This window comes from Papaver somniferum, chromosome 11 (genome assembly GCF_003573695.1).
Source record: "Papaver somniferum cultivar HN1 chromosome 11, ASM357369v1, whole genome shotgun sequence".
Lineage (NCBI taxonomy): Eukaryota > Viridiplantae > Streptophyta > Magnoliopsida > Ranunculales > Papaveraceae > Papaver > Papaver somniferum.
Window position 1 is genome coordinate 24,592,969 of NC_039368.1, and position 18,315 is coordinate 24,611,283.

Sequence of the window (18,315 nt, forward strand, 5' to 3'; positions counted from 1 at the left end):
TAGAAAGGTGTACTTTTATGTACACCCATATAACTGGTGTACCAGAAAATACACCGGTTAAGTAGTTATCACACATCAACTTAGAAAATACACAGTAGGATCGAGTGTTCACATAACCAACTAAGAATTGCAGAGTTGGTAAGTTAAAACATGAGAAAAACTAGCTAGAATTACTTCTTAATGTACACACAACAACTTTGATATCAACTAAGAATTGGTTGGTGTATGAAATTTTGTGTGTACCTTACTTGAGTAGTTTTGGAGTTGTAGATGTCACATGAATGGACTGAGGAACACAAAGGAAGTGTTCAGGATCGCTTGTGGTCCGTTGGGGAGGCATACAGTACGTTGAGGTGCAAAAGGTCTGCACCTCACTTCTTTCTTGCATCAACGGCTGCTTTTATCCGCAATACTGCCTCATCCATCGAATCCACTTTTCAACCTTGGATATGTCAGCAAGCCTTTTGAGGTACCTTTTCAAAGAAAATAAGACGATAAGTATCAAGACCAACTAATGTAATGACAAAATCATGTTAAACATGTGTACTACTATGTACACATTAGAAATCAACAAGTGTACAACTATTTACATATGAATAATCAACAGGTATACAACTATGTGCACATTAGCGATCAACATGTGAAGAGGCATAAAAAGTCAAGGATACAATCACATAATGATTTAGGATTGTTTTCTTTTCAAAGTAGCAAAAATGCAACATATGTAAAGAAAGAGTTATGTATACTGAAAAGATTTCCAATGGACAAAGAATAAAACAAAAAATATCATATATAAGATACTATATAAGGTCATTACAAAAACAAAATGAACAGTATACAAGCGACATACATTCCTGCCCGCTTGTACAAAATATCCACCACTTGTAGAATCCTCACAGCAGAATGTGTAACTAGAGTCGGTACTTAGACATAAAGTAGGACTTGGAGAACCCTGATTGTCTTCACATATTCTAAAAGGAGTGAAAAGTGAAATGTATGAAATTCAGTTGAAATTGTAAATTACTCATGGACTCTAATAAACTGAAAACCGACATGACATGCAGCATCTATGTATGTCCAATTTACTCTTGTAAACGAAATAATTTCACCCACTTCCCTGACTAAGTACTTTATGGAACTAGATAGTCATAAATATAGAATCTAGTAAATAAATTATGTCACTTGTACTAGAGAAGTATGCAGTATGCGGATACAAGGAGGTACTTTTTTGACCTTGAAAACGACCTTCACTACCGGTACGAAACGTTTGGAGGCCCGACATTTGATAGCTAAAGTATATGCGAATAGAAGGAGGTTACTCTTTTAACTATGGGTAAAGATGTTTTTTTATGATAGATTCTAACTCTAGTATAAAAAAACGCAATATGTAACCAGCTTGAGGAGTCCATTCATTTCATAATCATTAGTGCACGTTAATACGATTTCATAAGAAAGTATATGGATAACTGTGTACAACCGAAGCAAGTTTAGGCTGGAAAGAATAAACATATATAAACCACAACCAAAACAAGCAATAACAACAACACTTGTTACCTAACCCAATTCTTTATATTAGCTCAAAAATAGGCTGAAATATCCTAAGACTAGAAAGCACTTTTTTGTTTTTTTTGTTTTGTTTATGGTACTATTATGTGTGTACAACTATGTACACATTAAAAGTCAAAATGTGTACAACTATGTACACATAAAGAATCAACATTAGTAATTACATGCTTCTGCATATAAGATTATTAAGAAGATATGAGCACTGTTAAAGATATGAGCATTAATGACGAAAAGTTTGAAGCATTGTTGCTGCATGCACTAGCAGTTACGTATTCCTACATGAGATTATTAAGAAGATATGAGCACCCAAGATATATCAACTAGCATTATTTTATAATTTGGTTCATTTATTCAATCAAATGCAAAATAAGGGTGGTACCCATGGCTACGACCCCTATCACCTCCACTGTATCCTCCTATTGCTTGTGATCTACTTGAGCCACTGCCTCTATCATCTCTCTGAGACGGTAGGGGTGCAGGAGTCTGTGCACAACGCCCTATACCAATTGCACTTCGAACAAAATGACCTATACCAATTGCATTGCGAACAAGAACCGATACAATTTATTTTTTTAAATGTCATGAATGTTCAAATTATTACGTAACCATGTAGCTGCAAAAGCTGAACCTCTAAGATCCTTATTCAATACCTTATAAATATTTTGTTTTGCGTCTGGGCTTCAAATGATGGAACCCAAAAAGTAAAATTGAGTAGTCAAAACCTTTGTTTTAAACTATCTTTGGTGCTAAGTAATCCAATGTCCCACACATTGTATGTCCGACCATCCAAAGTCCCTAACTTTCAATCGTCCCTGCAATAAAAGGAAATATGCAACCAAAATCAACTCTTTTTTTCTAGTAAACTCTACTTGAGTTCAGTATCCACAAGTCAAAATTGATAACAAAAATAACTAACAAGGGTATATGAATCATTTTCATATACTCTTTCCTGGGCAAATCCAAAGATCCACTTCCAGGAAAAACAATTAAATTCTTCATATTTTCTTCTTCTGATTGGCATACAAAAAAATACATCTTCACTTACCCCTTGTACTACCACTACTCATAACAATGCGCAATAAAATAAAAACTCATCAGAGCCCCTTGTACCATCATTACTCATAACAATTAATAGTATTCAGTGTTATTAATCTAAATTCAGAAGGTTAAGGCTGCGATTCCAATAGCAAAGAAAGAAACCAAATGCTGAAGTTTAAGAAAACTGTATGTAGGAATGTATTGTTGGAGTCGGTGGAATTATACGTTTATAGAAGTTAGAATACCAAATACTTAATTACCAACTTAATCCAAGATGAAAAATATCACTAAGTTTATAGTAAATCCGTGTAATCAGCCATGTCTTGAGACCTACCACACGTGAATATGAGATTCTGATACAAAACTTCAATTAAGATGATTTTTTGAAGTATTCATACACAACTAATAAGTTGTTTAGTTTATTAATCAATTTATGATACGGCTAAATGTAAACTAATTATGAACCATCATTTCAAAATCCAGTCAGTCTTGCTACTATTAAGAAAAATTATTAAATTCAACAAATTCAACACAAAAAATTCAACCTAATAGTGGAATTTAAATGATAAGCAGGAACATTAATTTACTACTTTTGGTCAGCAATTATTTTGTTTGACTCCAGCAATTTCCTTCTCAAATACCTCGATTCCTTCTACAATAATTTAACTGAAGTTCTCGCAACAACTGGTAATCAAACAAGCAACAATTGATGAAATAATAATAAAAGGAAAAAAAAAATCAAACACAACAAGAAGGTCGATCAAGATGAGATGATTATCAATCTAAATTCTTATTATTGATCGAAAAGGAAATTCGAATTGAAAACACAGTAATTAGGTTTTTCAAACGTGGAACAAAAATATCTGAAATCGATTTCAAATCGAAAGATTAACAGTGGCGATCAAATCAAAAGATAAGAACATATTCACCTATCTTTCAAATCGCCTTCAATGATGAAACCCGCTGAAACTAAATCTCGTCGATTTTTCCTCTTAATTTCAAGTTAATCTTCCAGAAGATAAATTGATGATTTAGGTTTTCCAAGTTGAACCGAGTGTTTTTTTTTTATTATGATGCTTTGGAGATTGAACTTCCCATGACACGACGAGAGTAGGTATTACGATTTCTTCTTCGCTCAAGAGAGCTGGTTCCATGAAAATGAAATGAAATCACAAAGAGATAATATTGCATTTGAATGATGGGTATTTTTGTCATCAAAAAAAAACAATTCTGGACTGAATCGTCCATGAAAAGACTAAGTCGTCTAAGTTTTTGTGAATTTGGATCTCCTAGTACTAGGTTTGAGAAGGGAGGACTAGAACGTCCAAAGCCCAACAACTATGGGAGTAAACGTAAATTTCTACTTTACAAAACTACGGTATAGATAAAAATATTTCAAAGCAGATTCAAGAACAAAATCTCTGACTAGACAATCTGAAACAAAATTATCACTGTTCTTTCAAGTTTCTCAAATGTTACTATATTAAGAGACAAAAATCACTTCTCTTCACACGATATATAGGAGGTTAGGTTATACATTGTACAGGCAGTAACCACGAAGGGAAATTACACAAGAAAACACAATATGATACATGGATGAATGAACACCGGCAGTGATTCATATGAATATTTCTTCCCAAAAATATAAAATAAAAAAGATGGCTAACAACGGCAAAAAGAAAGAATAATATACCTAATTGATGAAGCAAATACCATTTACTAACCAGAACAAAGACTGTAAAATTCCCATTTGCTCGTTGTTCAATTTACAAGGGACGACCATACTAAGACTCATGTAGCTGTTTTTTCTTTGTAGGGTGGTCAATGCAACCCATGCCACCTGTGATTTACCAAGTCAAAATATCCTCTGGTACTACTGCAACTGAAACAGAAGGCTCCTCTCAGAATACTTAGATTTCACAAACAAATCAGAAGTTGATTTTATAATTCTTTCCCGAATTCCAATGCCTCGTGCTTCACATAAGATTTTATTAAAACAAATCCCAGACAGCACTCACTAGCACCAGCTTAGCGGGGTGCAAAACCTTGTCACCGAATATCAATTTTCTGAGAAAGAATGACCTTTAAATCCAAGCAAGAGAACCACGATCATTTGCAGTTTGAGGCCGACCTCTGGTTGGTGTAGGTGGTCTATTAGCATTAAGCTCCTAATGGTTCCCAAAAGAAAACAGTCAGTTTATCAAAAGTAAGAAAAATTTGCATTTCTGACTAAGCAGCATTATATATAAAACATAATAGCTGTGGGAACATGTATGCTCCCTGACTAACAATACTGCAAACCATATCATCACACACAATATCTTTAGATAGTGAAGGGATAGAGTAGAGGATCTGGAAGATACGAGAAAATAGTGTGTATGTATGTCGGTTTGTAGAGGATGGAGGAAAATGTAAATGACAAATTCATTAGAAAACAACGACCTAGAAATACAAGATAATATTCTTTTTTTAATGTATATCAATATGGAAAGAACAGCTAAAAAGATGTTTTTTATGGAGTACAAGTTAATCATATAAATTACCTGCATCCATGTATCATCTACATGGCGCTCTGGTGATGCCTCCGGTGACGTAACTGCTGGTGGTAAAGGATGAATGAGTTTTGGAACGACCACAAGGTCTCTTCCAAGAACTAGGATAGCTCCTGCATTATTTGCAGTACCTGTAGCAAGCAATTACCCAGAAAAAAATAAAAGAATAAGATCACTTTAGAGTTTAATCCGGAAGGAAAGGATACTGGAAGTAACGTACCACAATAATTGGTAGCCGAGAAAAGAGTTATCAAATGTCCCTGAGCGAAACGTTCAAAACCATCCATTACACACTCATGTGCGCGCACAATCAACTGGAGATCATTGTTATTGCAGAACTCCATAACCCGGTCAGGCTATAATATATGGCATAAGTTAGTTTTAGGCTAGGGAAAACTAACAAGTGATGCAGAAGTAGGAGAATAAAAATCATAAATAGTATTATTTCGGTGTACAGCAGAAGTTCACTTTTCCATAAGAATGATTCAGCCAATGTTTGCAATCAGCAACCCGTTCTTTAGAGCAAGAGGAAACATACTGCTGATTCGAATATTAACCGAACATCTAAAAAAAGTAACGCATACAGTCAAGGTGCTCACCCCAAAAGTAACCAAACCAGGACCTCTGGCATTTGGCCGCAGCCCTTCAACACTATCATTCTCTGTAGGGTCGGACCTATAAATAGAATATCAGATGAAACCGAGTATAAAGAACAAATCTAATAAGAAGTGGCTGCTTACACTAAGGGAAAAATGTTCAGGAGTGAGAAATGTACCAACCATAATAAATCCATAAGAACAACTGAACCCGCTTCCATTGTAATAGGACGTTGAAGGCTCTCTATTTGTTCTATGTGATTAATTGACCTCCCGATGCCACCGTGCATGCAAATGATTTTCTTTTCGATTAGGGCTGCCAGAGGAAGCCAATTAAACAACCGGTTTATGCGATGCCAAGCCCATATTCCGTCCCGCTCACCCTATCATCAAAATGATTCAGTTGATAAAATTGAAACCGAAATAAGAAAATTATATAGTTGTCTATCAAAATCACATACCATTCGCTCTATGCACTCAATCCGAAAGCCAAATAAAGCATTGATGTCTGCAGCTTCATGGTTTCCCCGAATTAGATGTACATTTTGTTGATACTCGACCTGCAATGCAAATGCCCATGCAGATTGACAACAACAAATAATGAAAAATAGAGATGAAAAAAGATAGATGATCAAATGAACAATTAGTGTCAGTAAAAGCGTTCTAAATTTTAAAATGGAAATACTATCCCAGGTGGTACCTTCAAACCAAGCAGAAGGGCTATAGTTTCTAAACTGTGTTGTCCCCGATCAACATAATCACCCAAGAAGAGATAGTCAATATATCTGCAGGACATTAACAGAAAATAGCACAGATGAATGAATACTCAATCTGTTTGCAATGTGGGTCTTATATCATTCCTCAAAATCATATACACAGCAACACACCAAAAATATTTGCCAAAATCATCCAACATTTGAACATTGTAACACTATCAAAATCAGGTGTTATGTAGCATGCACATAATTAAGAAAAGCAGGGACTTACGATATGTCTCCAGCAGTTGACGGAGATCCATACTCATCAAACAGGCGCATGAGATCCCCAAACTGCCCATGCAAATCACCAAATATCTTCACAGGAGCTTTGATTTTTAGAACAGTTGGTTCAGTAGAAAATATTCGTTCCGCACAATCACAAAGCTCGGCAATTTCATTACAATCTAAGAAAAATTGCCTGCGTACAGGAGGCTTCCAACCACGAGGCTTCAGAAGATGTGCAATTACCTGAGAGGTATAAAGTTTAAGAAGGATAGTGAAACTACTAGCATATAATCACATAATTTATTTTTCGTATGTAAGAGACTTTGCCATTTGATGGTTAATACCAAAGCATCTTTAATTCAAAATATGAAGATTATAGTGCTCAAACACCATTTGAATCAAAAATTCCTCCACATTCAAACAGAATACGAAATAAATTCTACCTTCTTAGCCACACTATTGATAGACATTTGTCTATCCAATAGCTTCCTAGCCGCTGTGGCGCTCTCAGGAGTTCCATAGCTAACCCTCCTGCCTTCATTTTCAAACTGATCAATTGAAAGCTGCCTGACCATACCACCTAGAGCTCCCCCAGTCTCTGCAGCTACAACCACCTGTAGATATGTAGGGAGAATAGGGCCAGAGTTAAACTAGAATAAAGAATAACGGTGTTTTTATATCAGAAACCCTGCCAGACATAACATTCAAATATCAAACACAGGTACGGGATATTTCTACTTACAGCTCTGTGGTGTAGCCGAACGCCAGGAGCAGGGATGATATTTGACATAGGAGAATCTTGCATTTTAATTGTAGACATTTGTTTTCCGCTTGGGGTAGCTTCTGCCCCACGGTCACTCCTATCTGGTGACTGCTCAACTTCTCCATTAACTTGTCGGGCTTTAGCTGCGGCTAGGGCAGCACTAATAGCCTCGGCCTCCGCTGCTGAGGCTTCTACCAAGTACTCAACGCCTTTCGGTCTCCTGCAAAAGCACAGTCCATTCTAAGAACCCCCGTCAAAGAAACTACTAAGAACGAAGGTAGTAAGTCAGAAATTAGCATATTAATGGATGTCTATAAGTTTACCTTGGAAGCAAGGCATTGTCAGTGCTTATATCGGTGTACATATCTCCATTCACAGGAGGAGCTACAGGACTTCCCAACACAACAGCGCCACCATCTGGACTTGCTTCTGCTTGCCTCGATCTTTCATCAAGAAACCCATATCTTCCAGTTAATCTCCCTGACTGTACATTAGATGCTGCAGCTGCTGCAGCTGCATGTGAAGCTGCACTTGTTGTTTCAGCGGCAGCTTGATCTTCAGCAGCAAGAAGGTCATCCAGCAACACCCCTACAGAGATAAAACCGTAAATTTGCTGGATAGTTTCAATCGTAGAGATCAACCAAAACAAAATTCAGTAGTAGAGATGCAAAATGTAGATACATAATATGATACAAAAGCTCAAAAACCACATCTAAATGCTGGGTCGATTACTAGCTGTGCTCGAAAACCATTGTGATATTGTATTTGTAGCCAAAAGTTTACATTTCTTGAATGGTATACGCATTTAACCACAACAAGAAGACTTGCTGGGATAATAGATCGGTGTACAGATATTATAAACCATGATCAAGAAAAGGTACTTTGTCGAGAGAAATAAGATATTGTTTCTGAGTACTGTCTAGTGATGGGGCCAAGTATATACTGGCAATTTTGTCAAACCGGAACAATGGCTAGCTGGTTTAACCACTGAATATGTGATCAGGAAACCAGATACTGTGATTTGTCATTAACACTAGATTTCTAGTGATTCTCATTAGAGCACCTAAAAAGTCTGCAGTCCACCATAAATGAAAACAAGTGATCCTCATTAAACCAATGCACGGAAGTCATAACTAGTTGACCAAACACATCAAAACTGAATGCACCCTCAATAAGAGGTAAAATAACCCGGTTCTTATCTTACCACCACGAAGTCCACCATAAATGAAAACATGGTCTCCAATAGCAGCAGCTGCATGCCTACAACGTCTCGTCAACTCAACAGCAGCATCTCCACCAGCTGCATCAGCACTATATCTGCCAGTCCTGGGGGTTGTCACAACGGCTTTTGTGTCACACCAGACTCCAGCGGCAGTATCCAGCACTTAACAAGGAAAAAAAGGATAACATCCAAATCGCTCTTAGTAACTGTTTTGGGATTAATAAGGATTCTAAAAAAAGGAAGACAAGAACTCCTGAAGAGTAACAAGTATCTCAACCAAATCAAATACAAGTTATCCAATCTTTGTTCATAAGAAGAGCTAAAATAAAATCTCATCTGCATTAGAAAAAAAGTACTCTTGTTTTATTACATAGTTGTTATTTTCGGATCTCCTCTTTTAAGAAGTTATAATTAAAAAGCACAAGGATCTAAGTAAGTAATTTCAGAGACAATTATAGGCTCTGTTTCTCTAGGTATTCCTAAACAGATACACACAGATTATACATTGGCAATAAATCTCAGGTTCGATTGACCAATTCGCACTTAAAATTGACTCATAAACTGGTCACTCACTGCGGTAGAAGGTTTGTTAAGGCGTCCTGCACAGTAGTCCAACTGTACAAAATTGGGCAGCACAAGGCATAAACATGTGTTTCTTCACCAAGGCTTAAAACTTCGATGATACTCATTACTGTGCAGCACCAATAGATTTTTTATTTCTGTTTCCACCGACTTTACCCCTCTGTAATATCCATCTTAAATTGCCTACTAGTTGTCAAGATAAGTGCACCAGTTTACTCTTTGTACAGACAATTTTCAGCTCTAGCATTATATCATACTAGTTGATCTTCGAACATGAGTTTTTCCAATCTGAGAGACTTTGCAATTGTTTGTGTTGTCATTTTATTTAGACTGCAATATAACGGGTGGATTTATGACATCAAGATTCAACTAATCGAACAATTTCTTGGTTTTGGAGGGTGTGAGTCGTGTTACTTAACATGCTCAGTATTTTATTTTTCTTACACATACTTTAAAAGTGATATACTTTATATCTTCATTATGAATTTATATTTTTTTTAGGAATTCTGAGAAAGAGTTTGTAAGATGAAGTGAGTTGCATAAAAGCGCATAAGGAAAATAATTTGGACTTTGAAATATTACCAAAGGAAAGTAGAAAACTGAATACCGCATGTCCTAATATCCACTATTTAAACATGAACAGAAAACGATGGTGATATGTATCAGGTTGGCTACTGAGAAACTATAAGATTGGTAACTACAACAAAGGAGTGAAAGCAGATAATTAACAACATTATCCTTTTAAAATAGGGAATAAATCTCCTCTGTGATGGTTCTCGATGTTGAAGGTTTAACATTAACTACCCACATCTTCATACTCCATATACATTAAATTAACACACATCTGGGAGTGAGAACCAAGCATACCTGCAACACTTGATGAGTCTTCAACCATGCGCCCACCACCAAGTGCACCTCCGGACACATGAAGCCGTGCATTAACAAAAACCTAGAAAAAGGAGTAAGCACTACATAATCCAAAAAGATAAAACAACAATATATCTAATAATAAGAATCTATAAGCACACAAAATGACAAGGTAAAGTAAGAGGAACTAACTGCTGCATGTTGGTATCGTGGAGATGGCGAGACACCAGGGGCAATTGCCCATTCCCAACGCCCATCTCTATGTTTTGCAAGACCATATGCACTCGCTAATGGCTGCAAAGGACAAGTTATGAATGTTATGAGACATTTACCAGAAAGGAAAAATGGCTATATAGAATTTTTCCTTCTTCCTTTTCTACTCTAATAAGTACGCATTGAGTTGCTATTTTAGCTCACCACACTGTTCGCATCCCTCCCTCCGCAAAGCAAAAGAAGACCATCAGAACGTGCACTAGCAGTTGCATACCTACGTGAAACACCAAGCAACAATCAGATAGAAACAGATATACTCTTCCTGCTACATGCTTGCCGTAACCACGGGACCAAGAGTGCACTCAAATTAGCTGACCCTATACGAAATCTAATCAGTGAAACAACCATCTCATCAGAATCATAAATGATTCTCACACTTTTCTTTCATAGAAGCACCGCTCTCAACCTAACATCTGAAGTTCACCGCACAGCATTTATCATTCCAAGACCCATACAGATGGTAAATTGCACATATTGCGTAAAAAAAGTAGATTATTCCTCCTTAGGGAACATCAATAGAATATAACAGATGTAGTTCCCGTAACTTCACAGACAGATGAAAAACATTAATTGTTTTAGTCTTCGACGAACAGTTGGCATTGTGAAATTGATGCATCTTCATTAATACTTTACAAGCTTACTAACAATGAAAAAACACTAGTGTCAATGGTATTTTATCCAACTAACTCAAATATTTGACCATCTGGAGTAAAATTATACATAGAGTAAGAAAAAGTAAACTCGGCATCTAGCACCACCTAAGCCGGCATTTCTTAGTGTAGAATGTATAGATGTTCCTTTTTCTTCTTTTTCCTCTTTTTGCTGATTCGTTATTTTTCCTCTTTTTGCTGATTCTTTATTTTTCCTCTTTTTGCTGATTCGTTACGTACAAATCAGGTAAGAAAGTCACAAGCATTTACATAGGATAAAGTAGGAAACTCACATGCACGGAGGAGGACCTTCCCCTTCAGGTTCCAACTTACGCCATTCGTAAGGCTTAGCAGCTGTGTCCAGTGCCCAAACATCAGCTAAAGGCCTTTTCCCTAGAAAACAGAGCAATGTTACCAATATAATCTCAAACAAACCCCAAGAGGCAACAACTAAATGCAATGGACATTGTAATTAAAGAGGTCTTCAACTGTGATGAGTGTTTCCTTACCATCATTTCCACCAATTGCCAAAAGAAATCTTTGCCCAACAAGAGCCATGACATGTCCATAACGTGGCCCCGGTCCAGGACCTTGAACAATAACCCTATCAAAAGAATAAGGGGCAAGTAAAACTTGTTTAGACCAAGAAAAATCATCAAAAGAAGTATTCATGCATCCATATTGTCAAGCCTAACCTGTGCCATCGTGGTCGTTGTTGTGTAAGGTCGAGCACGTGAAGATCCTCCGCGGACAAACCTGCTGGACCGATTCCACCCTGGTAAAATAAATCCATTTATGTCAATTGGCATAAATAAAAGATTAAATCCTAGCAGCTCACTAGTTTAGCTTTCAATGCCAACCTGAATAACCACCATAGTACCCACAGCAGTTGCCACATGTGCTGCCCTTGGTGACGGTTGTTCTCCCAGTGGGACAAGCCTACAAAGAATTTGATGGAAAGCATAAATTAGATAGGAAAGCTACAATTAATATCTCAAGGAAATCAAATAAAGATGAAATCCTCTGACCAATAAAGATCAAAAATCGCGAAGCTCACTGCTTACCTAGACCATTTATTGGACAACACATCGTAACAGTGGACATCAGCAGTTGCACCAGCTAGACCTGCAATCAACATTTGCAAGTATAGAAAAATCAACTCTAATGGTTGTTCTTGCAGTAGGCAAAAGAAAAGTAAATAAATTTCAATTCCAGCATTTGCTCTTTCTAGCCAATGTAGCTTATCCTTTCATGCTTTTCTATTAAATCTCATCGCAATGTCATTTGTAAAGGAAATCTCAATAGACTACAACCTTGTTTCTACAAAAATTACATACAACAAAAAGCTAATTCTTTTCAGAATATAAAATTAGGGTTTTCATCACATTTTCCTCTAATTGAGAACCCAAATGAAATAATCTAACTCGGAAAAAAAAAAGGAAAAGGATTGGAGAACATACGAATGCCAGCAGCAGCAGGAGGTGGACCAGAAGTAGGAGGACCAGAAGCAGCAGAATTGCCTTCAAGAGCAGTAGCACCACCAAATAGAATAAGACGAGGACCAATATAACCAGGTGTACCTTCTTCTCCGACGGCTGAAACTGCTGTTAAAGTATGACCACACCTTGAACCTGGTCCATCCTCTTTCTTATCCATTAAAGCATTAACCACTGTATAAGATGGAGCTGGTCTTGGTCCAACAACAGAAGACGAAGAAGAAGATTGTTGTGTTTCTGCCATGGTTGGTGTTGATGCACCAGATGGTATTTGCTCATCATTACCACCACTAAGCACTTCACCACCACCACCATGTTTATTATTATTATCGATAGAAGAAGATGGTGAATTAGGGTCTTGATTTTGAACCGGATCCCGATCGATTTCTGATGATGTTGAATCGTCAACCTCCATTTTTTGATTCAAAAACCTCCTTGTTGTTATTCAAGATTCAGTAATAACGATTTGATTCTTCTTCTTCTTCCAATCGATTCGAATCATTTTTCATCGTCGTCATCAACAACATTATAATTATTATAAAGAATTTTCATTACAAGATCATTGAAATTAACAAATGCAAACAAACCCTTTTGCTCTCGGATCAAAGATGAATTAATGATGATAAAATAAATAAACAACTAGTAATAAATAATTGGGGAGATGCAATAAATGAAAAAAAAAAAAAAAAAAGAGAGATTAATTTAGGTTTTGGTTCTAAATCTATAGCTTATTCTCCATAGTTTTTGTTTTCTGTTTTTAGTTTTTCTTCTTCTTTTTTCCCTCGAAGAGTTCGAGGAATAAAAACGGGGGAGAAGATCTCAATGGCCCTAGAGACAAATCTAAGAACCCAAACTCCGTTCTCCGTTTCCTTTCTTTTGTATTTCTGAACCGGGAGTACTATTTCGGTATTAGGGTGCGATAAAGCTTTATTACACTAAACGCGAGGAGGGCACTGCTGTGATTCCTGAAGAAAATGAATCTTCCCATCTGGTGTGAAATTTCAATTTCAACCGTTGATGGATGGTAAATATCGGTACCCTAATAAAATACAATAAATTCAATTTTACAGACTTTATTTGAGCGTCATAAAAAAAACATAAAGATGTAAAGATGATGTCACTTTAAGCAACTCCAAAGATTTTACATGATTATTTCAGTATGAGAAATTGCGTGAAAATAAATTGATTGCTTGTGAAAATTGAGTGATGAAAATTCAATTTAAAATTTAATTTAATCGTAAAAATTGTCACAATGCGTGGATTAATTTAAAATTTATATATACTGTACAATTTTGTGTTGTACAATGATTTTTTAATCAACTTGCATCTTATATTAGATGCAGCATTATATGTCAAGCAATTCAGTATTATTCTCTGAAACTTGATTGATGGTAGTAATAGTTTAGCATTTGACTTTCTTGTGTCTCTGATGGTTCATCTCACTTGTTGTTGCTAACTTGGTAATGCAATGTGGCCTTTGAAACACAGTTGCATACTTGAACTTATAATCAAACTTACATATATATTGGCTTTATTATGATTAATGATGATAGTACAACGATTGTGAAATATTCATATACTGTTAATCGGGCCGACCGATTCCGAGGGCCCAAAGAAAGGGAGTTCTTTTTATGACCATTTTTTTTTTTGAACGGTTTTTTTGGGGACCATGATTTTTTTGGGGGATTATGGTTCTATTTTTAATAAGGCATTTAGAAGTAAATCTAGGTCACCTCTTATCTAGATATTTATATTATTACCTAAACTACCCTCCTGATTAATTTTGGGTAATGATTAGTGAAATCATTAAGCTAAAGAAGTAGAATTATTGAGAGAGTAAAGTTAGAGAAGATGAAGACGAAAAACATGGAAAATAAAGAAAAAAAATTGAGTTCACTAATCTTGATTATTCAAGTGATGATTCAATTGATGATAGCACGTCTAAATCTCATCTCCTTCCGCTCCTAGAGTATTTGTTAATCTTCACAATGATCCGGATATGATTTATTTCTTAGATGGTGATTGTATTCTTCCTAAACTCAATCTCAAGATGAAAACGATGGATTTTACCAACCACAACCGGAGGAAGAGCATTTGGGTTATCAGGTATGCTTCAAACTTAGATAATGTTGGTTTAATTGCTCCAAACTTTCAAAAAAATGAAATTTTTTATGTAGATTTAGGCCAGTTCGGTTACCATATGTCAAGAACATGTAACCGAACACACCTGAAAGTGTAGTTCGATTACGTTTTCCAAACACGCAGGTTACCGAACTCGCTCGTTAATGGAGGTTTTGGTCGTACAGTGTAATGTTCGGTTTGCCCGCAATATAACCGAACTTTAGGGTCTAGAAGTTCGGTTGCTTTGCAAACAATAACTAACCGAATTTTACGTGAAAATAAAATTTTACCAACTGTACATAGTTCGTTGGTCCGCAAAGTTCATACCAACCAACTATCCAACAGAATTTTACGCTAAAAAAATTATTCCAAGTGTAAGAAGTTCGGTTGGTTCGCAAACTTTTATCCAAAAGCGTATCTAATCGAACTCACCGATAAAAAAAAAAAAAACCAAAGTTACAGTGCTATATTCGGTTACCTGGTATAAAATGGTAGGTAACCGAACTTTGAACTTAACAATTTATTTGGGTACATCTTGTGTGTTCGGTTACATATCAAATTGCTCTACCAATCGAACTTAAAGTTCGGTGATATCCTTATTTTGTGAAGGAACCGAACTTATGGACTTGTGTTGTTCTAATACAAGGAGTTCGGTTAAAAGTATTTTTTGCGAATCAACCGAACTCTGAGTTCGGTTAAGAAAAAATTAATTCGTGATAACCGAACTTTTTGCGACGTAACCGAACTTTTCTCTGGAAAAAAAACCTCCATCAAACCTCTCAGCAACTTCCATTTGCAACTCATTTTGATGATTACTTCTCATTTATTCAACCAAAAACGAATGACAAGTAATAGGTTTGTGAGAATATATTTGTTAATGTTTTAAATTAAGCTATATATATAGACGTGGTGGTGGTAATCGGAGGTGGTGGTGGTGATAATCGGCGATGGTGGTGGTGGTGGGAGGAGGTGGTGGTGGTGGTAATCGGTGGTGGTGATAATCGGCGATGGTGGTGGTGGGAGGAGGAGGTGGTGGTGGTGGTAATCGGTGGTTGGTGGTGGTGATAATCAGAGGTGGTGGTTATATATATATATATATAGGTGGTTATTAGGTTGGTTTTAAATTAAATTAGGTTAGGGATAGGTTAGTCATTTCAACACTTTAGGACACCTCATATAACTATAGCGAAGGTGGCCTAATAAAGCCATGGTCACTAAAAAATCATTCTTTTTTTTTCTTGTAAATTGAAACCTCACATAAATTTGCAATTTCATAAAAAGATTTTGACAGTGTGCACTTGATAATACCAAAATATCCCTCCTTTTTAGTCTAACTACTATAACTCCATGGGTATCCTATTCTTTAGGGGTATAATTGGCAACCAAACTTTAATATAACATATCTAAAAATCCGTTCCTTAAAATTTTACAAATTTTATCTCGTTAGAAAGGTTATAAAAAAATCTACGCAGTGAGTACAGACAAGAATATAAAATTTAGAATTTTTACGAAAAATTTGGATGTATTTATTATTGTAGGCACAATTTTAGAAAATTATATGTATATTCATTATGCAAACCACCACAAAGGATAAATAATACTTTGTGTAGCCATATTTTGATTTATGCATCTAACTAATTTTCCGTTGCAACTAATAAAACGATGTACTCCCTCCGTTTCAGGAAAACTAATACTATAGTTTTGGAAAATTCAATGCATAGCCATCACGCAAACCACCCTCTGTTTCGGGAAAAATGATACCATGGTTTTGGAAAATTCAATGCATAGCCATTACGCAAACCACCACAAATGATGCATAACATATTATGCCGCCATATTTTGGTTTATGCATCGACTAATTTTCCGTTTCAGAAAAACTGATACTTTCACTTCGTTTCAGCAAGAAAAATGCTTTCACTGGTCGGCCCTCCTACCGTGACAGCGGTGTTCTAGTTTAAATTTACGTACTTTGACATTTTCATAATGATTATTCTTATCGAAAACCGCTTAAATACGTATTACGTGATTTTTTTTCACTGATTTCATCATCTATCTATTAAGATATTTATCAAAGAGTTGGGGTCACTAAAATGAATTAGAAAAATCCAATTTTAATAATACACGGAAGAGTTGGAACTTGTAAATGCAATGTCTTTTTCATAAGAAGACTTGTGCACCCTTGAAGTTTTGTTGCGAACGAGTAGTCAAATACTTGTTTAGTAATGTTTTCGAACCCGTCCACTACTACTGCTACTGCATGAATATCTCAATTCAGTGACAATTGATTGCTGAAGCTCACTCTGGGCGTAAATGCTAATTTCCCATTTATTACGCCACTTATCTATAATTAATGGAATGAACCACAAATCCAAATACAGTACTCTAGCAGCCAGCTTAATTGGTAGTATTGTCAAATTATCAAATGTCGATGTCCTAGGAACCTCTTGTCTCGTATTAAATGAAAAAGAAAAACATTAAACTGTTTGGAAAAGCAAAACTTAGTGGTTAGCTAGTCAAAATATTTAGGACCTAAGTATACTTTAAGACATTATTAATCTTCCACAAAGGAGAAAATGTTTCACTTTCACACTGACAAGAATGAAGATAGACTAAAAGATCACAACTTCAGTCAGTTAGATATGCATGCATGTGAAAATGGGAATTGAGATGTTTTCGTGGGCCATATATTGCATTTTGTAGACATCCCCATCAGGATTTACATGTGATCACCACTTGTTCTCTTTGAGCCATCATGTGTCAACTTGTACTATTTATAACTGGATAAGTTTACAGTGAGACATGAGCTTATGAGCTATATGTGCTAACTCAATAACTTTTGTAGGGCTCGGATCAAATATTTGAAATTGAAGTGTCTCCGGCAGCATTTATGTTCAGCTAGAAAGCATGCTTTACACAAAATTGGTTAAAAAGGTCAAAATCAATAATTTTTGGATGAAAATGACACTTAGATTTTGATATTGTTTAAATTGATAAAAATATAAAAATAGTTAGGATGCAAACAGTTTCATCCTGCCAATTTTCAAATACTTTTTTTTATTTTTTAATTTACACAGAATGTATCCAGTTTCATCCTCGCTATTTTTTAAGTTTAAGCCAGGATGAATCCAGTTTCATCCTTGATATTTTTTATGTCCATTTCACCCATACTAATTTTTACTCGTCCATTTGAACCATGTTTTAATAATATTTGCACAAATGACCCATTTTGCGTATGTTTTATCCATGAAATCAGGATTTCATTTTCAAATAAAAAGAAGAGCGTGTATTATCAGGGAATAATAATAAATAAATAAAAGTGCAAATAGTATAAGATGCGGACAAATGGTTGACTGGAGATAAAGTAAACGAATTGTATGATGTTGGTTGCTAACAAAATCGTTATCACCAGAGACAAACAAAATCGTTATCACCAGCCGAAACCCCTGTCAACTTCTCCACATGGTGAGAGGCAAGGCAACAAGATTATACAAACTCGGCTAATCCACAAATCAAAAGAATGGCAAGTATCAATTGTTAAGATCTTTTGAGCTATAGTCACTCAAGATATATGGAGACAAGATTATAATAGTTCAACAGTAACTCTGG

At 35.8% G+C, this 18,315-nt stretch overlaps 1 protein-coding gene across 1 annotated transcript; it reads right to left on the reverse strand.

The window, feature by feature from the left end:
• Positions 1 to 4,041: 4,041 nt before the first annotated feature.
• Positions 4,042 to 13,003, reverse strand: LOC113323658 (serine/threonine-protein phosphatase BSL3-like). Its single transcript, XM_026571992.1, has 21 exons — positions 12,553 to 13,003; positions 12,157 to 12,217; positions 11,953 to 12,031; positions 11,788 to 11,867; positions 11,602 to 11,696; positions 11,386 to 11,485; positions 10,587 to 10,656; positions 10,362 to 10,463; positions 10,170 to 10,251; positions 8,703 to 8,882; positions 7,822 to 8,086; positions 7,478 to 7,718; positions 7,179 to 7,349; positions 6,740 to 6,978; positions 6,453 to 6,537; positions 6,214 to 6,312; positions 5,936 to 6,135; positions 5,756 to 5,831; positions 5,377 to 5,512; positions 5,148 to 5,287; positions 4,042 to 4,772 (listed from the first exon to the last, which is right to left on the reverse strand). The coding sequence occupies exons 1-21, from the start codon at positions 13,001 to 13,003 to the stop codon at positions 4,689 to 4,691; spliced, it is 3,036 nt and encodes a 1,011-aa protein (XP_026427777.1). The 3' UTR covers positions 4,042 to 4,688.
• Between the last annotated feature and the right edge of the window lie 5,312 nt (positions 13,004 to 18,315).